Here is an 18,563-nt window from a genome sequence, read left to right as displayed (position 1 = left end):
CGCTTGAACAGCTTCGAAAAACCAAATGAACCACAGTCTGACATTCAACAGACTCTGTTCCACACAAAAAAGTACTTTGAGAATGTGTGTGTGTCCTGACTGCGGTGTGAAATCATTACCCTTTTGTTTGGTTATGGGATTCCTGTCAGTGTTGTTCTGTTGAAGAACAGATAAGAGCTTAACCCTTTGCCCTCTACAAGACAGAACCAATGGGCTGTCTTTTAATTAAAACCACAGCTCTCAAGGTCAGTTGCAGGTGTGTGTCTGTCCTCGAAGTAAGTGAAGATTAATTAGAATGTTCAAGAGTACTGAATTAAATGAAACATGGGAGGAAGAAGGAAGAAAAAACAGAGGGACACAGAGCGAGAGAAAACAGAGGCATATGGGCCATTTTAGGAGAGCAGAGGAAACAGGCATATCAGTGGCAAAAGCCTTTGTCTGAAATTGAAATGGAGAATGTTAGTCATGGAGTTACAGCCCCTGAGTGTAAAAGTATCAGGGCACGACATACATCTTCCGTAAACCATGATATTAAACTAAACATGGCTCTGGGCCTGGATATAGAACTAGTAAACAAATAAGATTTATATATTTTCTGAAGAAAATGTGAGTGGTGCTTGTCAGTGCAAAACTACAATGTTACTAGTAGGTGATTATTACTAGGCTAAACAGTTGCTAATATGTTCTAAATGTTTATTTTATGTTGCTATGTGGTTGCTAGGGTGTTATGGGTGATAGTTTACTATTTAGGGTTAAGGGATTAGAACAGATTCCTAATTATAAGTATGAGCAACAATAATAACAATAGCAAGCGCTGCTAATCATTGCCCTTAATATCCACTCCGTAACCCTGTTAGAATGGTAAATTGCGTTTAACATTTAAGTTGACATTTTACTCAGAACTCATTATGTTGTATTGTAGAAGATGCTTTTATTCCTTTCACCTCTTCATCTTTTAAAGTAGCCATCTGATTGTGATGGCTCAGGATCTAAAGGTCAGACATGTTTAAACTCAAGCTCTTTCTTAATCTATGCTCAATGTCCTTTACTGTCCTCAGGGTCGTAACTGTGAGATTCCCATTAACGCCTGCATCAGCCTGCCGTGTATTAATGGAGGCACGTGCCATCTCACACCTGGACTGGACGGGCATTACAGGTACATCAAGACCTGTACAAATTATATTTTGACACATTTGAGTTGTGGTGCTAAGTAACATAGGTCTGAATGTAGCCTGCACAGTGTTTCCACTATCGCAGTGAATACAAGTGTCAAAAGGATATAAAGAAGATTTAAAAACCGAAATAATTTCATTGAAAGTCCTGTGTTAAAATGCACATCTGGACAAAATCTGTGCATTCAAATTGTAAAGCTTGTAATACCCCTGGACATTTGAAAGAAGCAAGAGGCAGGCAGATTGTTGTAATGGCACAATAAATGTCCCCTGTGCCCTATAAATCAACCAGCAACTTTGGTAATGTCATATTAGAACATTTTTGTTGGGCAGCCGCTTAAAACCCAGAAGAAAACAGAATTGCACAATGATTTTACAAAAAACAGCTAGCAAATGAGCCCAGAGATTTGTGTGTTTTTATGTGTCTGTGGGTGGAATATATCAGTTTCTGGCGTAGCCCCTGAGTGTTGGCAGCCAGAGGGCAGGGACTGGGTGGAAGGGTACAAACGGGTGTGGGTTCTGCTAAATGCTGAGATAAGTTTTACTGCTATTGCTCAACAAGTCACCATGGAGATGGAGGTTTATCAAACACTGAGCTTCAGTCACTGATGGATCAGACCCACAAGACTTACGGATAGCAACAGAAAGTCAAAACAAAAGAAGACAAAATACATATATTAAGGGCTCCTTGGGATTTCAGCAGGTGATGTAGTCGACACCAGCTCATTTGAGTCAAGACTGAGACCAGAAGAGGGTTGCGTTTGAGTCAAGATCGAGTCCTCATGCTCTCAAAAAGACAAGACCATGACAATATGGTCTTTGGTTTGGACTTGAGGACAAAGACCATGCAAATATAGGCTTGGACTCAGACTTAAAGACTCAGACCTTGAAAATATGGGATTGGACCCTGTCTTATCTCATACTCAAAACTTTTCTGGTCTCGATCTTTAAACTACGAAACTAGATATATGATCTCCATCTTAAAAGAATAACAGTGCTTCCATCAATTGCTCACCATCATATTGCTTGTTTTTGGTGGAACACAAAAGGAGGCATTTCGTAGAATGTTAAGGCTGCTCTTTTCCTCAAAGAAAGTGGATGGTGAGCCTAATAGCACAGAGAAGGACAAACCGTTTCATAAAAGTGATCCATATAACTCATATGCTATATTCCTTCTGAATAAGTCTTTTAAAGCTATACAATAGCTCGGTTTTCATTGTCCTCCATAGTTATCATGGATTATTTAAGCTATGTCTCATTTCGAAGGCGGCGTCCTCCAGAGGTTGCATTTGTCGGCCGCCTACGTCATTGAGGCTGCTTCTTTTCAGTAAACTGACCTCTACATTCCAAAGTCATTAAAAAATGACAGCGATTTATACTTCTTTCGGAATAACTGTTAATTTTATAATAATTACTGTTCCGCAAATGACGTATGCAGCCGACAAATGCCACCTCCGGAGGACACAGTCTTCGAAACGAGACATAGCTTTAGAGACCAAACAATGAGACATGAATAGCAACAAATGACACTGTTGTGGCTGCAGGACTAAAGAAAAACAGTCTGGCAGGTCTCATGGTGTCACCAAACAGAGCTAAACCACTGTAACCCATGTGTTTTCTTTTGTTCTAACATTTGAAGTATTGATCATTGTCTTGTGCCTTATCATTCCTGTAGCTGTGTGTGTCCACCTGGGTATGAGGGCCAGCAGTGTGAGCTGAATCCTGATGACTGTGAAGACAACGACTGTGAGAATAACTCCACCTGTGTGGACGGCATCAACAACTACACCTGTGTCTGCCCTCCTAACTACAAAGGTACCAGCTCAACCTCATTGAACCACCCTATAAATGCATTCAGAGTGACTCAGACTCTGATACAATTTTCTTAGTCATATAACCCTATTTGTCTGTTTCAGTCGTACCGCAATGAGGCCATTTCACCGGTCAGACTGTGCCAATTGCAGTTATATGCTCCAGCCACAACTGAGGTGGCTAAGAAAACATTAGGAAACCAAAATAATATACATGTTAAGGCTGGTATAGGGCAGTTTTACTAAACAAACCAGCTTTTGACAAAATTTCTTACTCAGCGGATTTAGAGTTCAGCTGTTGTTAAAACTGTCTGTTCATTTCCACTTCTGATCTGCCAAGTGCTGAGCAGTGGCACCACTGCTCTGGTCCTCCCTTCTTTTCTGCCCTCCGCTTTTCTCATTCCTTAAAATAGGAAGTGCAACTGCTCCTAGCGGGCCCTGTCATTATAACGGCGTTCCTCTTTGCCACCTCCCCTGGAGCGGTATTTGGTGTGTAGAGAGTGTGTGTACTTCCTGCGGTCCAAACCTGGCCACATCCATAAGCTTGTAGGGCACTCACAGCTGTCTGCTTAAAGGGCACAGCCTTTAACTGAGTTTTAAACCAAGAAAGAGAAAATTGCTCAGAGCTGAGCTCTGAAACTTGCTCTGAAAGTCGTAGGAGTTAGATATAGGAACTGAGATCTTTTTTACGCTAGAGTCTCCATTTGCTCTTGGAAACAACTGTGATATTTGAATAAAAATCTCATTTGAGGCTCTTCTTGCATGCAGGAAGCTGTCAGTTAGATCTCCCTCATTCTAACTGGTGCTGATCCTCTTATACTCTTTGTCTGACTGTCATCTGTACCAGACTTGCTAGAGAGAATATATTTTTTATTAGTTTCATATAAAAAGGATGTAATTATGTGGGTGAAATGAAAGTGGAGAGTTGGAGATTTAATAGACCAGTGATGTTTTCTCTCCTTTTTTAGTATTGTGCCCAGTCACAGTTATACTCTGTGTATATTAGGGATCATGTGACACTAAAGACTGGAGTGATGAAGTAACTGTTTTCAAGTGGAAATATTTTTAATTGTAATATTAATTAATTTGAATATTTCACAATATTACTGTTTTACTGTATTTTTTATCAAATAAATTTAGTTTTAAATCGTACAGAACCCAAAATTTTGAACGATATTAAAAGTTAGCAGACCATCAGAAAAAATTTCCAAAATATCAGTATACCCCAAACAAGGGAAGGCAAGGCAATTTAATTTCAGCCCTTGTTTAATGTTGAATCTTCACACTTTGCCAAAGGTCAAGTCTCTTAAACATTCATTCCTTCTCCATTGTCATTGTATTTTTGTATCTCTGTATACATTTTAACAGCTGTTGCAAATTCTACTGAAGATTGTTCTGTATTAAACTCCGTCTAGTCTTACCAACAACATTCAGATTTGATTTAACACTCTACAAACTGAGCTGTTTGCCAGATTCCAGCCTGTGAGGTGCATGCAGGAAACATAGGCAGTCGTGTGTGACCTGTAGACACCGACTGCACTGATTCCCTGAAGAACACACACAGTTGCTGCAGAAAGGGTCTAGAGGAAATTGGCCTGGCAGCAGACCACCTAAACCCCATCTCGAGGGCCAGAGCACAGAGAGGGTACATCTGTTTCTGAGCGGCTGCTGATGTGCCATGCAGCCAGCAACACCAACACAAGTGTGCTGGACAGGAAATGCTAGAAATCTGGGTGAATGAGTGTGGATGTGGAGTTTGGATCAGACCTAGTACAGCCTGTTGCAAAGCCGGACGTCCTACAGCAGGTGGACGGGAACAGGGAATGTATTGAAGGTTCTAGTTGGCAGTGATTTAGTGCCTTCGATTGGACCCTGCTGAGCTGAGTGCTCAAGAAAGACTTTGCCATCACAGAAAGATGTGTTTTCAGTTGAGCCTGTTGGAGAAAAGCCTCACAGTCTAAATGCTGGCAGATGGTGTGAGGGTGAAAAACACCTCAAGGAGGGTCACACATGCTGAATGTTCAGTCAAAGAGCTCCTTTAGGAAACTGTGAGCTTGAGGCCCTGAGTGTTTCAGCATGTGATAAAATCCGGACAACTGTTAGAGTGATTTGTTCCTTTTCTTTCTGTGTCTCTTAGGTGATCTGTGTGAGGAGGTGGTTGACCCCTGTCTGCCTGGGTTTGACCTCTGCCAACATGACTCCAAGTGTGTTCCTCTCAGTAAGGGCTACAGGTGAGTGTGTGTGAGCTACTCTGGGAAATGGGGCATGGGAGAACACAGAATTTCAGAATGTCATTATCACTACCAAGTAGTATTTAACTCACCTTGTGCCAGAGCTGCCTCTTTTGCTAGTCATCGCTAGCATCTAAATAGTTTTTATTGTTTTCTTTTTAAGGTGTGAATGTTTGCCAGGTTATGTTGGCCAGCAGTGTGAGCAGGATTACAATGACTGTCTGGAGAACAAATGCCAGCATGGGGCAGAGTGTGTCGACGCCATCAATGGATACACATGTGTGTGTATGGAGGGGTTCAGGTGAGACACATGCATTGTTCACACTCAGGTGTGTTTACTTTACCTATGTAAAGGTAGATGTCTGTTGAGCTAATTATAACTACTAATAAGTTCTGAAAATCTAAACCCCCCCCCCCCCCCCTCCCCCCAAAAAAATGGACAGATGTAGAACTGATGAGAACCATTTGGTCTTTTCATTGACTTTTGTTGTTTGAATAATAATATTAATAACTATTATTTACTATTTTTATTATTTAAATAATATAGTAATATATATTAAATATTATTATAAATGTCTTTTTCAAAGTTTCAAATATTATTTATTATATAATATGTCACATTTCAAAAATATATTTTAGATAAATACTGATCTTGGCATTTTTTTAACTGTCAATAAAGAGGCTATTTAATATTTTTGTCCACAAAAGTATAACTAGTTCAGAAACTGCATACACACGTGTACCCTCACAAAACATGCACAGTACATGTTTTGAAAGATTCACATTCACAAACACATGCCTTTCTGATAACTTGGATACCTGCACACCTGTATTCATTATTGTAACACAGTTCGTTTTTATGGGAAGAAAGAGGCGGGAACCTGCGAACATTTAAAGACTTTAATAACAAAATAAATAAACAAATACAAAATGAAAGTAAAGACAGCAGCCCCTCACGGACGACTGCTGTCACATATACTAAAATAAAACAGCAAATAAAATAGTCCAGGCCTGGTCCTCTCTCATCCTTCACTGTCGTAGCTCCTCCTTTTATGCTTCCGCTCCTCCGTTAGATATATGAAACCGTTGAGTCGTTTAGGTGTCGCTCATCATTAATCACGCCACCGGCCTTGCACTGTTTCTCCATCATGGACCTCGGCTTCTTCCTGCTCACCACAATTATGATTATGAAAGTCTTGATAAATGGTGCAATCATTAAATGGTGCATAAATGGTGCACACACGCACACACACACACATGCACACACGTACACACACACACACACAGCTTCTGTTGGTGCTTTATTATATGCTAGTGTATCATTAAATCTGAGATGCACAAAAGACAAATTTCCATAGGTCTAATTATAACACTGGCATGTGTGTGTGTGTGTGTGTGTGTGTGTGTGCATGTGTGGCAGAACAATAGCTCTCTCCCCAGCATCCCTCACTCCACCACAGCTACTGATTAAGGGCCTGATGGTGTCTTGAGCCCAGCATTAATCTGGCTTACCACCCATCCTGACACTCTATCAATATTCTAACACCATCTTCTTCTCCTGTGTGAGTTAGATTTAAGAAAGAAGGAAAGTTCAATTAAAAGTGCTTGAAAAATTGTGGTTACCCTTTATTTTACGGTGTCCGTGTTACAGTGTAATTATACATTTAAGGACTGTGTAATATTAATTAACTACATATATTTACTATAGGGTTAACGTTAGGGTTAGGGTTTGGTTTGTGATTAGTTGCATGTCAATTACTATAGAAACTACATGTAACATGTATAACAAAGACACTGTAAAATAAAGTGTTACCAAATTTGCTTATATATTTCTTTCAATAATATACGTTCAATAATGATTTCTGAAGGATCATGTGACACTGAAGACTGGAGTAATGGCTGCTGAAAATTCAGCTTTGCCATCACAGGAATAAATTACATTGTTAAATATATTCAAATTATTATTTTACTGTATTTTTATCAAATAAGAGCAGCCTTGGTGAGCATAAAATATTTTGAAAAGACATAAAAGACAAATACTTATTATTCCGTACTTTTGACCGGTAGTGTAAATGCCTTATATATCTCTCCCTCTCTATTTCCTTAGCGGGTTGTTCTGTGAGAATCATCCACCAATGGTATTGCTCCAAAAGACGAGTCCATGTGATCAATCTGACTGTCAAAATGGAGCCCAGTGTCTGGTCGTGGAGGGAGAGCCCGTGTGCCGTTGTCTACCTGGCTTCTTCGGCATCAAGTGCCATAAAATGGTCACAGTGCACTTCCTCGGCAAAGATACCTACGTAGAGCTCTCTGGCGCCAAGATCAGACCACCCATGCATATATCCCTCCAGGTACACCTGCAACTACTTCCTGTAATGCTTAACAATAGGTCCCAGATCAGTTTCTGTAATATAGACTTCACCTATCACTAGCCTCAGGACAGTCCGCATATCAACCAAACTCACATCAGCGGCCATGAGAAGCGATCTGCCTCTCTGTCATCAATTCTAGGTCTTTTTTTTTTCATCCGCAGACCATGGTTTAAACCAGCTTTGGCCTCTCTGACATTATGCGAATGTCACCTCTTGTCCACCTGTGTGAATAATTCCTCTCCTGAGGACATATATTATGGTAATAGAGGTTGAGCTGGTCCTGTTATCCGTTTTAATCAGGGGTACTGCGTGACCGCTAGATCTGCTACAAATGAGCATATATCTTCTCACTGTCGGGAGGGCACACTAATGTTAATTAAAGTAGGAGAAATTAAAAAGAGCTCAGTAGATGTTTATCTCCTCGTGGACGTCGGCATCTCTCAGTTTCAGTAACTCTTAGCACATTTGCATATCGATGGCCTTCGTGAGTAAAGTAATAGTGCATTGTTTATACTCAGTGTTGCTTTCTAAACCAAGTCTGAATTTTTCGCAAGAAAACATGAACAATGAGGTTTTAAAAAGAAACTGTGCATCTGTATGAATTCTTCGACACTAAGTTCATACTGCAATTTTACATTGTTTATTTATTCAGAAGCTGAGTAAATTTTTTCATTGTTCAGATATTCACAGACCATTTTGGTATTTTCATAGATGATTTGAAAATTAATTAATTAATTACTTGTCATTAATACTGTAAATAGTGTGACGGAATCCAAATGCCATGTGCACAAAGCCTATTTTAACAAAACGCATTTTCTCTTTCCAAAAAATTTTCCTAATTTACTTTTAATTGTCAAAAAAACAAAAAACAGAATTAAATATTAAATTAAAACAGAGACATAACTTTTAGTCCAGTAAAATGTAGTTGTGGGGATTAAACATTTTGGACTTTTCCATTAAGTCAAATCTAAGAGAACGACATTATTTCATCTTTAGACTTGATGCGAAATATTTCAGAATATGTTACACTTTCGCTCTCTTCAGTCACATCAGACTGAGCGGGAACGGGCCCTAAAAGGCAACACACAGAGGCCGGGCACTTGGGAGCAGCAAATATAGAAAAGCAATCAAATTAGGTAGCTTTTTTATTTCCAGCGTTCTTAGTAAAACTGTGCTAAACAGCGTTAATGGCTTGGTCCTCCTGTGACATATCCACTGACAGAAACTGAATACAGGGACACATTAACTGCAAATATGCCTCCAGGCTATGAGTGTAAGCAGTCCACTCGATCTCAACTGATGTGTAGAGAGGCTTCTACACTCCATAAGCCATCAACTGTCCTCCCGCCCTACTGCTTATTTATAAACGTGTGCTGTTTTCCATCACAGCTTGCTCGCAGGCGTATCGTTTGATGCCCTCGACTAAACAGGGAGTTAAGTGCCAGGCCTACGGCGGTTCTCTCGGTGTGCGTGTTGTGTTGAAATAGTGTGCTTATCGCGCACTCTTGATTGTTTTCTACGTCCTTCTTTTACTTCTTCAAAAGTATTCCTGCTGTTCTCCTTCACTAATCTTTTGCTGTCTATTTTCCATTTTCTGCCTCTCTGACTTTGTAGGTGGCCACAGATAAGGACAATGGCATTCTGTTGTATAAAGAGGACCATGACCCACTCGCCCTAGAGCTGTATCAGGGACACATTCGTTTGATCTATGATGTTGCCAAGTACCCCCCAACCACAGTGTACAGGTGAGCAGACTCACACACACTATTTTAAGGCATCCTACACTCTCACATAATATGTTCGATAAGTGTATCTTTAGGGGCACAATACTTTTAGGGGCAGCACCCTCAAAGGGACTACTTTGTACTCTATTTACCCTCCAAAGGATCATGGTAGTACCTCAGCAGGCAGTACTCTCTAAGGTACTAATAAGCACTTGTTAGGGGTAAATACAATAAAGTTTTCCCTTTTATGGTACTGCAGGAAAGGACGATCTGTAGTTTTAACAAAAGCCCTGAAGCGGTCAAAAGTTTTATGACACATTTTACTGTACGCCATCCAGCTGAATTTTGTTGAAAAAAGATAAAAATGTACCAATTTTTTTCATTTGAGTGTAAGCTATCTCGACACAATAGGTAGCATAATTATGTTACCCCTTAAGGCGGGCCTACAATTCCGACTCTTTTTCGGTTCTGACATATTTATAGCTTTGTCATGCAGTGTTCGCGCAATGTTCACGGAGAAATGAAAGACGACTAACCTCTGCCGACCGGCAATCAGATGGTCAGATACATTTCTGGCATGTCAGCTCCTTGTGACAATATCGCACAGTTGAAGCAAAGCTACGAACGGTTTGCCCTGAAAGTGTTTTTTCCCTCACTGCGCCTGCGCGAAAACAGAAGTTTATCCGTTTCATCTGCAGCAAGAAAGAAAACGAAAAGAGGGAGATCTTTAAGTTCTGTTGCTCAAACTAGCTACAAATTACTGTTGCTTACCTCCAGTTCTTGTTGCAAAATGGATTACCCATATATTACCCACGGCCATCTGTGATGTAATTTGTTCAACAATGTTTTTGAAATAAAGATTTTCATTGATGACTAATTATTGCAGTGTTCGGACATATTATAGACTGTTAATAATTTTAATTATATGCCTATAATTCATTGTAATCGACCTAAATGTTTTAGACAATTTTCAATGATGAGGAGTAAGCTTCTATTTAATATTTTCTTTTTATCCTCACAGCTATGCAGTGATGTGCTTTGAAATTATTGCGTGGCAAATTAATTATAATAGCCAATCAATTTAATAATAAAAGTAGCCTAGCCTTCCCTAATAATAATAATAATACAATAATAATAATAATAATTTAATACATAAATTGGAAATGCTAAAACATCTTGATATTAATAGCTGATGCTTGTTTTGACAAATCCCGGCACGGGGGTTTATCGCGCATATTTCACACGTATAGTGTGAGCACTCGATGTTCGGACCGTACAGTGTGAGCACATAAATCCTGAGCTTTGGCTTTACATCGCATGCGATCTACTCGTTCAGTGTGAGTAGGTCACCATGCTTAAATCACACAGACATCACACATTGTATGCCCGCCTTTAGGGTCCTTCATAGTATTGTATGTATCCTCAGAAGAAAAGGCAATCCCAGAATGCACTATGTCAAACTCCAAGATGGTGAATGCGTTGAGGGGAATGTTGATTAAAATTGAATTAAATTCATTGTTTTTCCCAATATGTGTACTATGTATAAACCCATGTTTATTTGAGTATTTCAATTGTTAGTTGAGTAACATGCTATTGGCAATTTTTGAAATTAGTCACTAATTTCAGTTATGATTTTCCCTAAGAAGTCAGCTACCTGTGTTGTTCACTAGGTTTTGTACCAACGCAATCACACTTCTGTTCTACACAATAAATAAACCCATACAGCTAGCTGTTTTGCTGCACCATAGTCTAACCAGTCTAATCTATACTACTCTAAATTATTTCCATACATCAAACATACACACTCATTTATCTTCCATAAAAATTGAGTTTCAAAGGAGGCACCCTGCTCTCATTCAGAATAGTTTGAGGTGAAAAAAACGTGTTTGTGGGTACGTTTTCTCCCTGTTCTCAGGGAAGTTTAATCCCTGTAAGCTCATGGCACATCATAAAACCATATAGGAGCCCAGGGTTTACATGACTGCTTGAATCAGCCTCAGGCGAGAGCTTGCTTCTCTGGTCTGTTCCCATGTGAACGCTTCTGTGCTGCAGCCGCCATGATTTCTATGCTCATTGGAGCCCCCATAAACACAGAGCTCTTAGCCCTCACCTTCTGCCCTTTCAGCAGACAACTGGCTTGTTGAGTCTAGCGCAGATGGTGCCTGACTCCGGCCTGGTGGGTCACTGCGGATGTCATTAAGCTTGCACAGGCTCAGTAATGGGTTTTAAGAGCCTAGATTCAAGCTTTTAAATCCAGTCTACACACAAACAATGAAAGCCTACAGTTTCGGCATTCTTGTCTGTGTCTGTTAAGAATGGGTATGTGGCATATATCAGGGTCTCCGGCATTAACGTCGGAAGCTGAGTGTGAACATTTGTGACTGGCAGCTGTTTTAGCAGGCAATAGAAGTGAACAGCGGTGAGCTGGGTGCCTGCCTGCTTGATGACTTAGTATTGATCGTTCCTGCTGCATAGGTCCACTCTTCCCTTCTGTCTGCAGCAAGGGCTGAACTGATTGTTATATGAGGGAATCTCAGCATGGAAAATAACATTTCAACCAGATTCATTGTCTTTGCAGACCAAGGATGCATACAATTAAAATTAGAAACACTGGAATTAACTGCATGTATTTAGAGCAATTGCACTTTTTTGACATTTTATTTAGAGGAAGAAAAAAGAGTGGAACATACATTTCCCATATGAGCATCATAGCTCAAAATGTCTGTAGGATGGGTGCTAAAAACTGAAATTGAGGCTCCAAAAGCTTGGCTTTATTTTAAGGGCTTGCCATTGCCATTATTGTTCACAGATTTGGTTAACTCTGCAGCAATCTTGAAATGTACCAGTCAATGTTATGCAGGTAAGTGAGGACCCAAAAGCGTTTTAACAGGAACAGAATCCTTTAATGACAACACAGGGTAGTACACAGATCTTCTTCTTGAATGATAAAGGAGAAAACAAACAACCCGCAGAGAGGGCGATAACAGGAACATAAAAAGTCTCTCAGGTAACTTCAAAAGCTTTAGACAGCAGTAGAGAATAGCCGAGTAGCGGCGACAGGCTGCAGGTCTCTCAGAGAGGTCGCGGGTCGAAGATAGACTGTGACTACCAGGTCTCTCGTAGCATCAGATGAACTAGACAGAGTAAATAATAAGATGATTAGCTGAGAACAGATTGCACTTGCCAGGCGGATGCCAACAGGACAGGACAGGACAGGACAGGACTGGGCTGGACAATGTAGAAATGAGCGAGACAGAAGTTTGCTTCTAGCATGAGAAACTCAAATGAGAATCTGACAAAGAAAGCAGCAAGAACAGAGAGGGAAATAGAGACCTAATCAGAGGAGAAAGGGAACAGGTGGGAAGAGAGTGAACGAGGTAGTTAGAGGAGATAAGGAACAGCTGGGAGAGCAGAGAAAGAGAAAGTAACCTATGATGACCAGCAGAGGGGGACAGAGTAACAAGAACCAGACACAACATGACAAGACATAACAGTACCCCCCACTCAACGAGCGCCCCCTGGCGCTTCCGAGGAGGGAACCTGGCGGCTACGGAGGAAATCATCGATCAGCGAACGGTCCAGCACGTCCCGAGAGGGAACCCAACTCCTCTCCTCAGGTCCGTACCCCTCCCAATCCACCAGAAACTGATGACCACGGCCCCGAGGACGCATGTCTAGAATCCTGCGAACCCTGTAGATAGGAGCGCCTTCGACAAGAATGGGGGAAGAAGGGGGACGAGCGGGGGCGCGGAGGACGGGTTTAACACAAGAGACGTGGAATACCGGGTGGACGCGACGAAGATAACGAGGGAGAAGAAGTCGCACCGCGACAGGACTAATGACCTGAGAAATACGGAACGGACCAATGAACCGCGGGGTCAGTTTACGAGAAGCTGTCTTAAGGGGAAGGTTAAGAGTGGAGAGCCATACTCTTTGACCGCGACAATATCTAGGGCTCTTAGTTCTACGCTTGTTAGCGGCTCTCACAGTCTGAACCCTATAACGGCAAAGTGCAGACCTGACAATACTCCAGGTGCGCTTACAACGTTGGACAAAAGCCTGAGCGGACGGAACGCAGGACTCGGCGATTTGAGACGAGAACAGCGGAGGTTGGTACCCGAGGCTACTCTGAAAAGGCGATAGACCGGTCGCAGACGAAGGAAGCGAGTTGTGTGCGTATTCTGCCCAAGGAAGTTGCTCTGACCAAGACGCAGGGTTACGGAAAGAAAGGCTGCGTAGGATGCGACCGACAGTCTGATTGGCCCGTTCGGCTTGACCGTTAGACTGAGGGTGGAAGCCGGACGAGAGACTGACGGAAGCCCCAATCAAACGACAAAACTCCCTCCAAAATTGAGACGTGAACTGCGGGCCCCTGTCCGAAACGACGTCCGACGGAAGGCCATGAATTCTAAAGACATTCTCGACGATTATTTGTGCCGTCTCTTTAGCCGAAGGGAGCTTAGCGAGGGGAATAAAATGAGCCGCCTTAGAGAAACGATCGATAACCGTAAGAATAACTGTCTTACCCGCCGACGAAGGCAGACCGGTGATAAAGTCTAAGGCGATGTGTGACCACGGTCGAGAGGGAATAGGAAGCGGTCTGAGAAGGCCGGCAGGAGGGGAGTTCCCAGACTTAGTCTGCGCGCAGACCGAGCAAGCGGCCACGAAACGGCGCGTGTCACGTTCCCGAGTGGGCCACCAAAAACGCTGACGGATGGAAGCCAGCGTACCCCGAACACCGGGATGGCCAGCTAACTTGGCAGAGTGAGCCCACTGAAGAACGGCCTGACGAGTGGGAACGGGAACGAAAAGAAGATTCCTAGGACAAGCGCGCGGCGACGGAGTGTGAGTGAGCGCTCGTTTTACCTGCCTCTCAATTCCCCAGACAGTCAACCCGACGACACGCCCCTTAGGGAGAATCCCCTCGGGGTCAGTGGAGACTTCTGAAGAATTGAAGAGACGGGATAAAGCATCAGGCTTGGTGTTCTTAGAGCCCGGACGATAAGAAATTACAAATTCGAAACGAGCGAAAAACAGAGCCCAACGAGCCTGACGTGCATTAAGTCGCTTGGCAGAACGAATGTACTCAAGGTTCCTATGGTCAGTCCAAACGACGAAAGGAACGGTTGCCCCCTCTAACCACTGTCGCCACTCACCTAGGGCTAAGCGGATGGCGAGCAATTCGCGGTTACCCACATCGTAGTTACGTTCTGACGGCGACAAGCGGTGGGAAAAATACGCGCAAGGATGGACCTTGTTGTCTGAGAGCGATCGCTGAGAAAGAATGGCACCCACGCCCACCTCTGACGCGTCAACCTCAACAACGAACTGTCTAGAGATGTCAGGTGTAACAAGGATCGGTGCGGATGTAAAACGACTCTTGAGGAGATCAAAAGCCCCCTGGGCGGAAGCAGACCATGTAAAGCGCGTCTTGACAGAAGTAAGAGCTGTGAGGGGAGCAGCCACCTGACTGAAATTACGGATGAATCGACGATAGAAATTCGCGAAGCCGAGAAAGCGCTGAAGCTCGACGCGTGACTTAGGAACGGGCCAATCAATGACAGCTTGGACCTTAGCGGGGTCCATCCTAACGCCTTCAGCGGAAATAACGGAACCAAGAAAGGTGACGGAGGAGGCATGGAAAGTGCACTTCTCAGCTTTCACATAAAGACAATTCTCTAAAAGGCGCTGGAGAACGCGTCGAACGTGCTGAACATGAATCTGGAGTGACGGTGAAAAAATCAATATATCGTCAAGGTAAACGAACACAAAGATGTTCAGCATGTCTCTCAGGACATCATTAATCAACGCCTGAAAGACAGCTGGAGCGTTTACGAGACCGAAAGGAAGAACCCGGTATTCAAAGTGACCTAACGGAGTGTTAAACGCCGTCTTCCACTCGTCCCCTTCCCTAATGCGCACGAGATGGTAAGCGTTACGAAGGTCCAGCTTAGTAAAAAACCTGGCTCCCTGCAGGATCTCGAAGGCTGAAGACATAAGAGGGAGCGGATAACGATTCTTAACTGTTATGTCATTCAGCCCCCGATAATCAATGCAGGGGCGCAGGCCACCGTCCTTCTTCTGAACAAAAAAAAACCCCGCTCCGGCGGGAGAGGAGGAGGGAACTATTGTACCGGCATCGAGAGCTACAGATAAATAATCCTCGAGAGCCTTGCGTTCAGGAGCCGAGAGCGAGTATAGTCTTCCCCGGGGTGGAGTGGTCCCCGGAAGAAGATCTATACAACAATCATACGAACGGTGTGGAGGGAGAGAAGTGGCCCGGGACCGACTGAACACCGTGCGCAGATCGTGATATTCCTCCGGCACCCCCGTCAAATCACCAGGCTCCTCCTGTGAAGAAGAGATAGAAGAAACAGGAGGTACAGCAGACATTAAACATTCCACATGACAAGAGACATTCCAAGAGAGGATAGTATTCCTAGACCAATTAATAGAGGGATTATGACGAACTAGCCAGGGATGGCCCAAAACAACAGGTGAGAAAGGTGACTGAAAAATTGAAAAAGAAATGGTCTCGCTATGATTACCAGAGACAGTGAGGCTTAAAGGTAGCGTCTCTCGCTGAATCCTGGGGAGAGAACTACCGTCCAATGCGAATAAGGCCGTGGAATCCTCTAACTCCTGGAGAGGAATGTCATGTTCCCGAGCCCAGGTCTCGTCCATAAAACAGCCCTCCGCCCCAGAGTCTATCAACGCATTGCAGGTGGCAGACGAGCCGGTCCAGCGGAGATGGACCGAAAAGGTAGTGCAGGATCTTGAAGGAGAGACCCGAGTAGTCGCGCTCACCAGTAGCCCTCCTCTTACTGATGAGCTCTGGCTTTTACTGGACATGAGTTAACAAAATGTGCAGCAGAACCGCAATAGAGACAGAGGCGGTTGGTGATTCTCCGTTCCTTCTCCTTAGCCGAGATGCGGACGCCTCCCAGCTGCATGGGCTCAGAACTCGAACTGGCGGAGGGAGATGGTAGTGATGCGGAGAGGGGAGCAGCGGAGAAAGCGAACTCCTTTCCTCGAACTCGACGGCGAAGGTCGAACCGTCGCTCGATGCGAATAGCGAGTTCAATCAAGGAATCCACCCTGGAAGGAACCTCCCGGGAGAGAACTTCATCTTTAACATCCACGCGGAGACCCTCCAGAAACCGGGCGAGTAAAGCCGGCTCGTTCCAGTCACAGGAGGCAGCAAGAGTGCGAAATTCTATGGAGTAATCTGTTATGGATCGATTACCTTGAGTTAGGGAAGACAAGACCCGGGAAGCTTCTTCACCGAAAACAGAACGGTCAAATACCCGAATCATTTCCTCCTTAAAGTCCTGATACCGGTTAGTGCACTCAGCCTCCGCCTCCCAGACTGCCGTTCCCCACTCTCGAGCCCGTCCAGTAAGGAGAGATATCACGTAGGCGATACGAGCTCTGTTCTTGGAGTAAGTGTTGGGCTGGAGAGAAAAGACAACATCACATTGAGTGAGAAACGGGCGGCATTCTGTGGGCTCACCCGCGTAACACGGTGGGTTATTGACTCGGGGTTCAAGAGATTCGGAAGCCCTGGAAGTGACCGGTGGATCGAGGCGGAGATGATTGATCTGTCTTGTGAGATCGGAGACTTGGGCGGCCAGGGTCTCAACTGCATGTCGAGCAGCAGACAATTCTTCCTCGTGTCTGCCAATCATCGCTCCCTGGATCTCGACGGCTGACTGGAAATGATCCGGAGTCGCTGGGTCCATCTTGGTCAGATTCTTCTGTTATGCAGGTAAGTGAGGACCCAAAAGCGTTTTAACAGGAACAGAATCCTTTAATGACAACACAGGGTAGTACACAGATCTTCTTCTTGAATGATAAAGGAGAAAACAAACAACCCGCAGAGAGGGCGATAACAGGAACATAAAAAGTCTCTCAGGTAACTTCAAAAGCTTTAGACAGCAGTAGAGAATAGCCGAGTAGCGGCGACAGGCTGCAGGTCTCTCAGAGAGGTCGCGGGTCGAAGATAGACTGTGACTACCAGGTCTCTCGTAGCATCAGATGAACTAGACAGAGTAAATAATAAGATGATTAGCTGAGAACAGATTGCACTTGCCAGGCGGATGCCAACAGGACAGGACAGGACAGGACAGGACTGGGCTGGACAATGTAGAAATGAGCGAGACAGAAGTTTGCTTCTAGCATGAGAAACTCAAATGAGAATCTGACAAAGAAAGCAGCAAGAACAGAGAGGGAAATAGAGACCTAATCAGAGGAGAAAGGGAACAGGTGGGAAGAGAGTGAACGAGGTAGTTAGAGGAGATAAGGAACAGCTGGGAGAGCAGAGAAAGAGAAAGTAACCTATGATGACCAGCAGAGGGGGACAGAGTAACAAGAACCAGACACAACATGACAAGACATAACAGTCAATTACTTTCTTTGTAGGCAATTGGCATACAAGTACAGATATAATATATAATTAATTTTGCTTCCTTAGCTAAACACTGCAAAAAAAAAAAAACCTGGAGAGATAAGCGCCATCTATGAGTACCAGCACTTAATTCGTGGGTGTCCAAACCTGCTTCTTGATGGCCAACGTCTTGCAAAGTTTAGCTCTACCTTGCCTCAATACACGTGCCTTGAATTTTCTAGTATGATTGAAGTCCTGGATTAGCTGCTTCAGGTGTGTTTGATTAGGGTTGCTGCTAAACTCTGCAGGAGCAGGATTGGCCATCCCTGGCTTAATGTGTCATAGAAATGTAATAACTGCTAGACCAGGACTCCATTGTGTACTTGAACAGTTCAATTAGTATGCAGTGGTCTGACTGAATTAAGTAAATTTTGATGCCAGGCTTTTTGTAGACCATTAGACCCTACTAAATCCAAGATCATGGCACCCTCAGTTGATTATAGGTCTCCAACCCTGGTACTTGTGGGCTACCATCCTGCAGAGTTTAGCTCCAACCTAATCAAACACACCTGAACTAGCTAATCAAGGTGTTCAAGGTATAACAGGTGTGTTGGAGGAGAGTTGGAACTGAAGTCTGCAGGAAGGTAGCCCTCCAGGGGCAGGGTTGGCTACCCCCGTCATAGATCCATGCTCACCCTCTAATTATCTTGTTTTTCCCCAAGTGACATTATAATGTGTGGCTTTGGCATGTCTGCACCCCATTGTCTTGGGGTAAAGAACAGAGTTCACATGTGAGGAGAGGAAGAGCAAAAAGAGAAAAATTGTACTTCCATCTTAATTTAGCTGATTTGGCCATGGCACTACACG

At 43.5% G+C, this 18,563-nt stretch overlaps 1 protein-coding gene across 1 annotated transcript in view; it reads left to right on the top strand.

Annotated features, from left to right (window-relative positions):
- Positions 1–18,563, top strand: part of slit3 (slit homolog 3 (Drosophila)) — a 210,168-nt gene that overhangs the window by 183,790 nt on the left and 7,815 nt on the right. Inside the window, exons 27-32 of the mRNA XM_077235918.1 lie at positions 1,059–1,156; positions 2,848–2,987; positions 5,121–5,214; positions 5,378–5,515; positions 7,322–7,565; positions 9,201–9,331. Coding sequence (XP_077092033.1) covers positions 1,059–1,156; positions 2,848–2,987; positions 5,121–5,214; positions 5,378–5,515; positions 7,322–7,565; positions 9,201–9,331 — 845 coding nt within the window. The remainder of the gene's footprint in view (positions 1–1,058; positions 1,157–2,847; positions 2,988–5,120; positions 5,215–5,377; positions 5,516–7,321; positions 7,566–9,200; positions 9,332–18,563) is intronic.

This window comes from Siphateles boraxobius, unplaced genomic scaffold, assembly GCF_051911475.1.
Source record: "Siphateles boraxobius isolate OS27281-9 unplaced genomic scaffold, OSU_SipBor_1 2, whole genome shotgun sequence".
In the NCBI taxonomy this organism is placed as follows: domain Eukaryota; kingdom Metazoa; phylum Chordata; class Actinopteri; order Cypriniformes; family Leuciscidae; genus Siphateles; species Siphateles boraxobius.
Note: the sequence above shows the minus strand (reverse complement) of the source record. Positions and strands in the feature narration are given on the sequence as shown.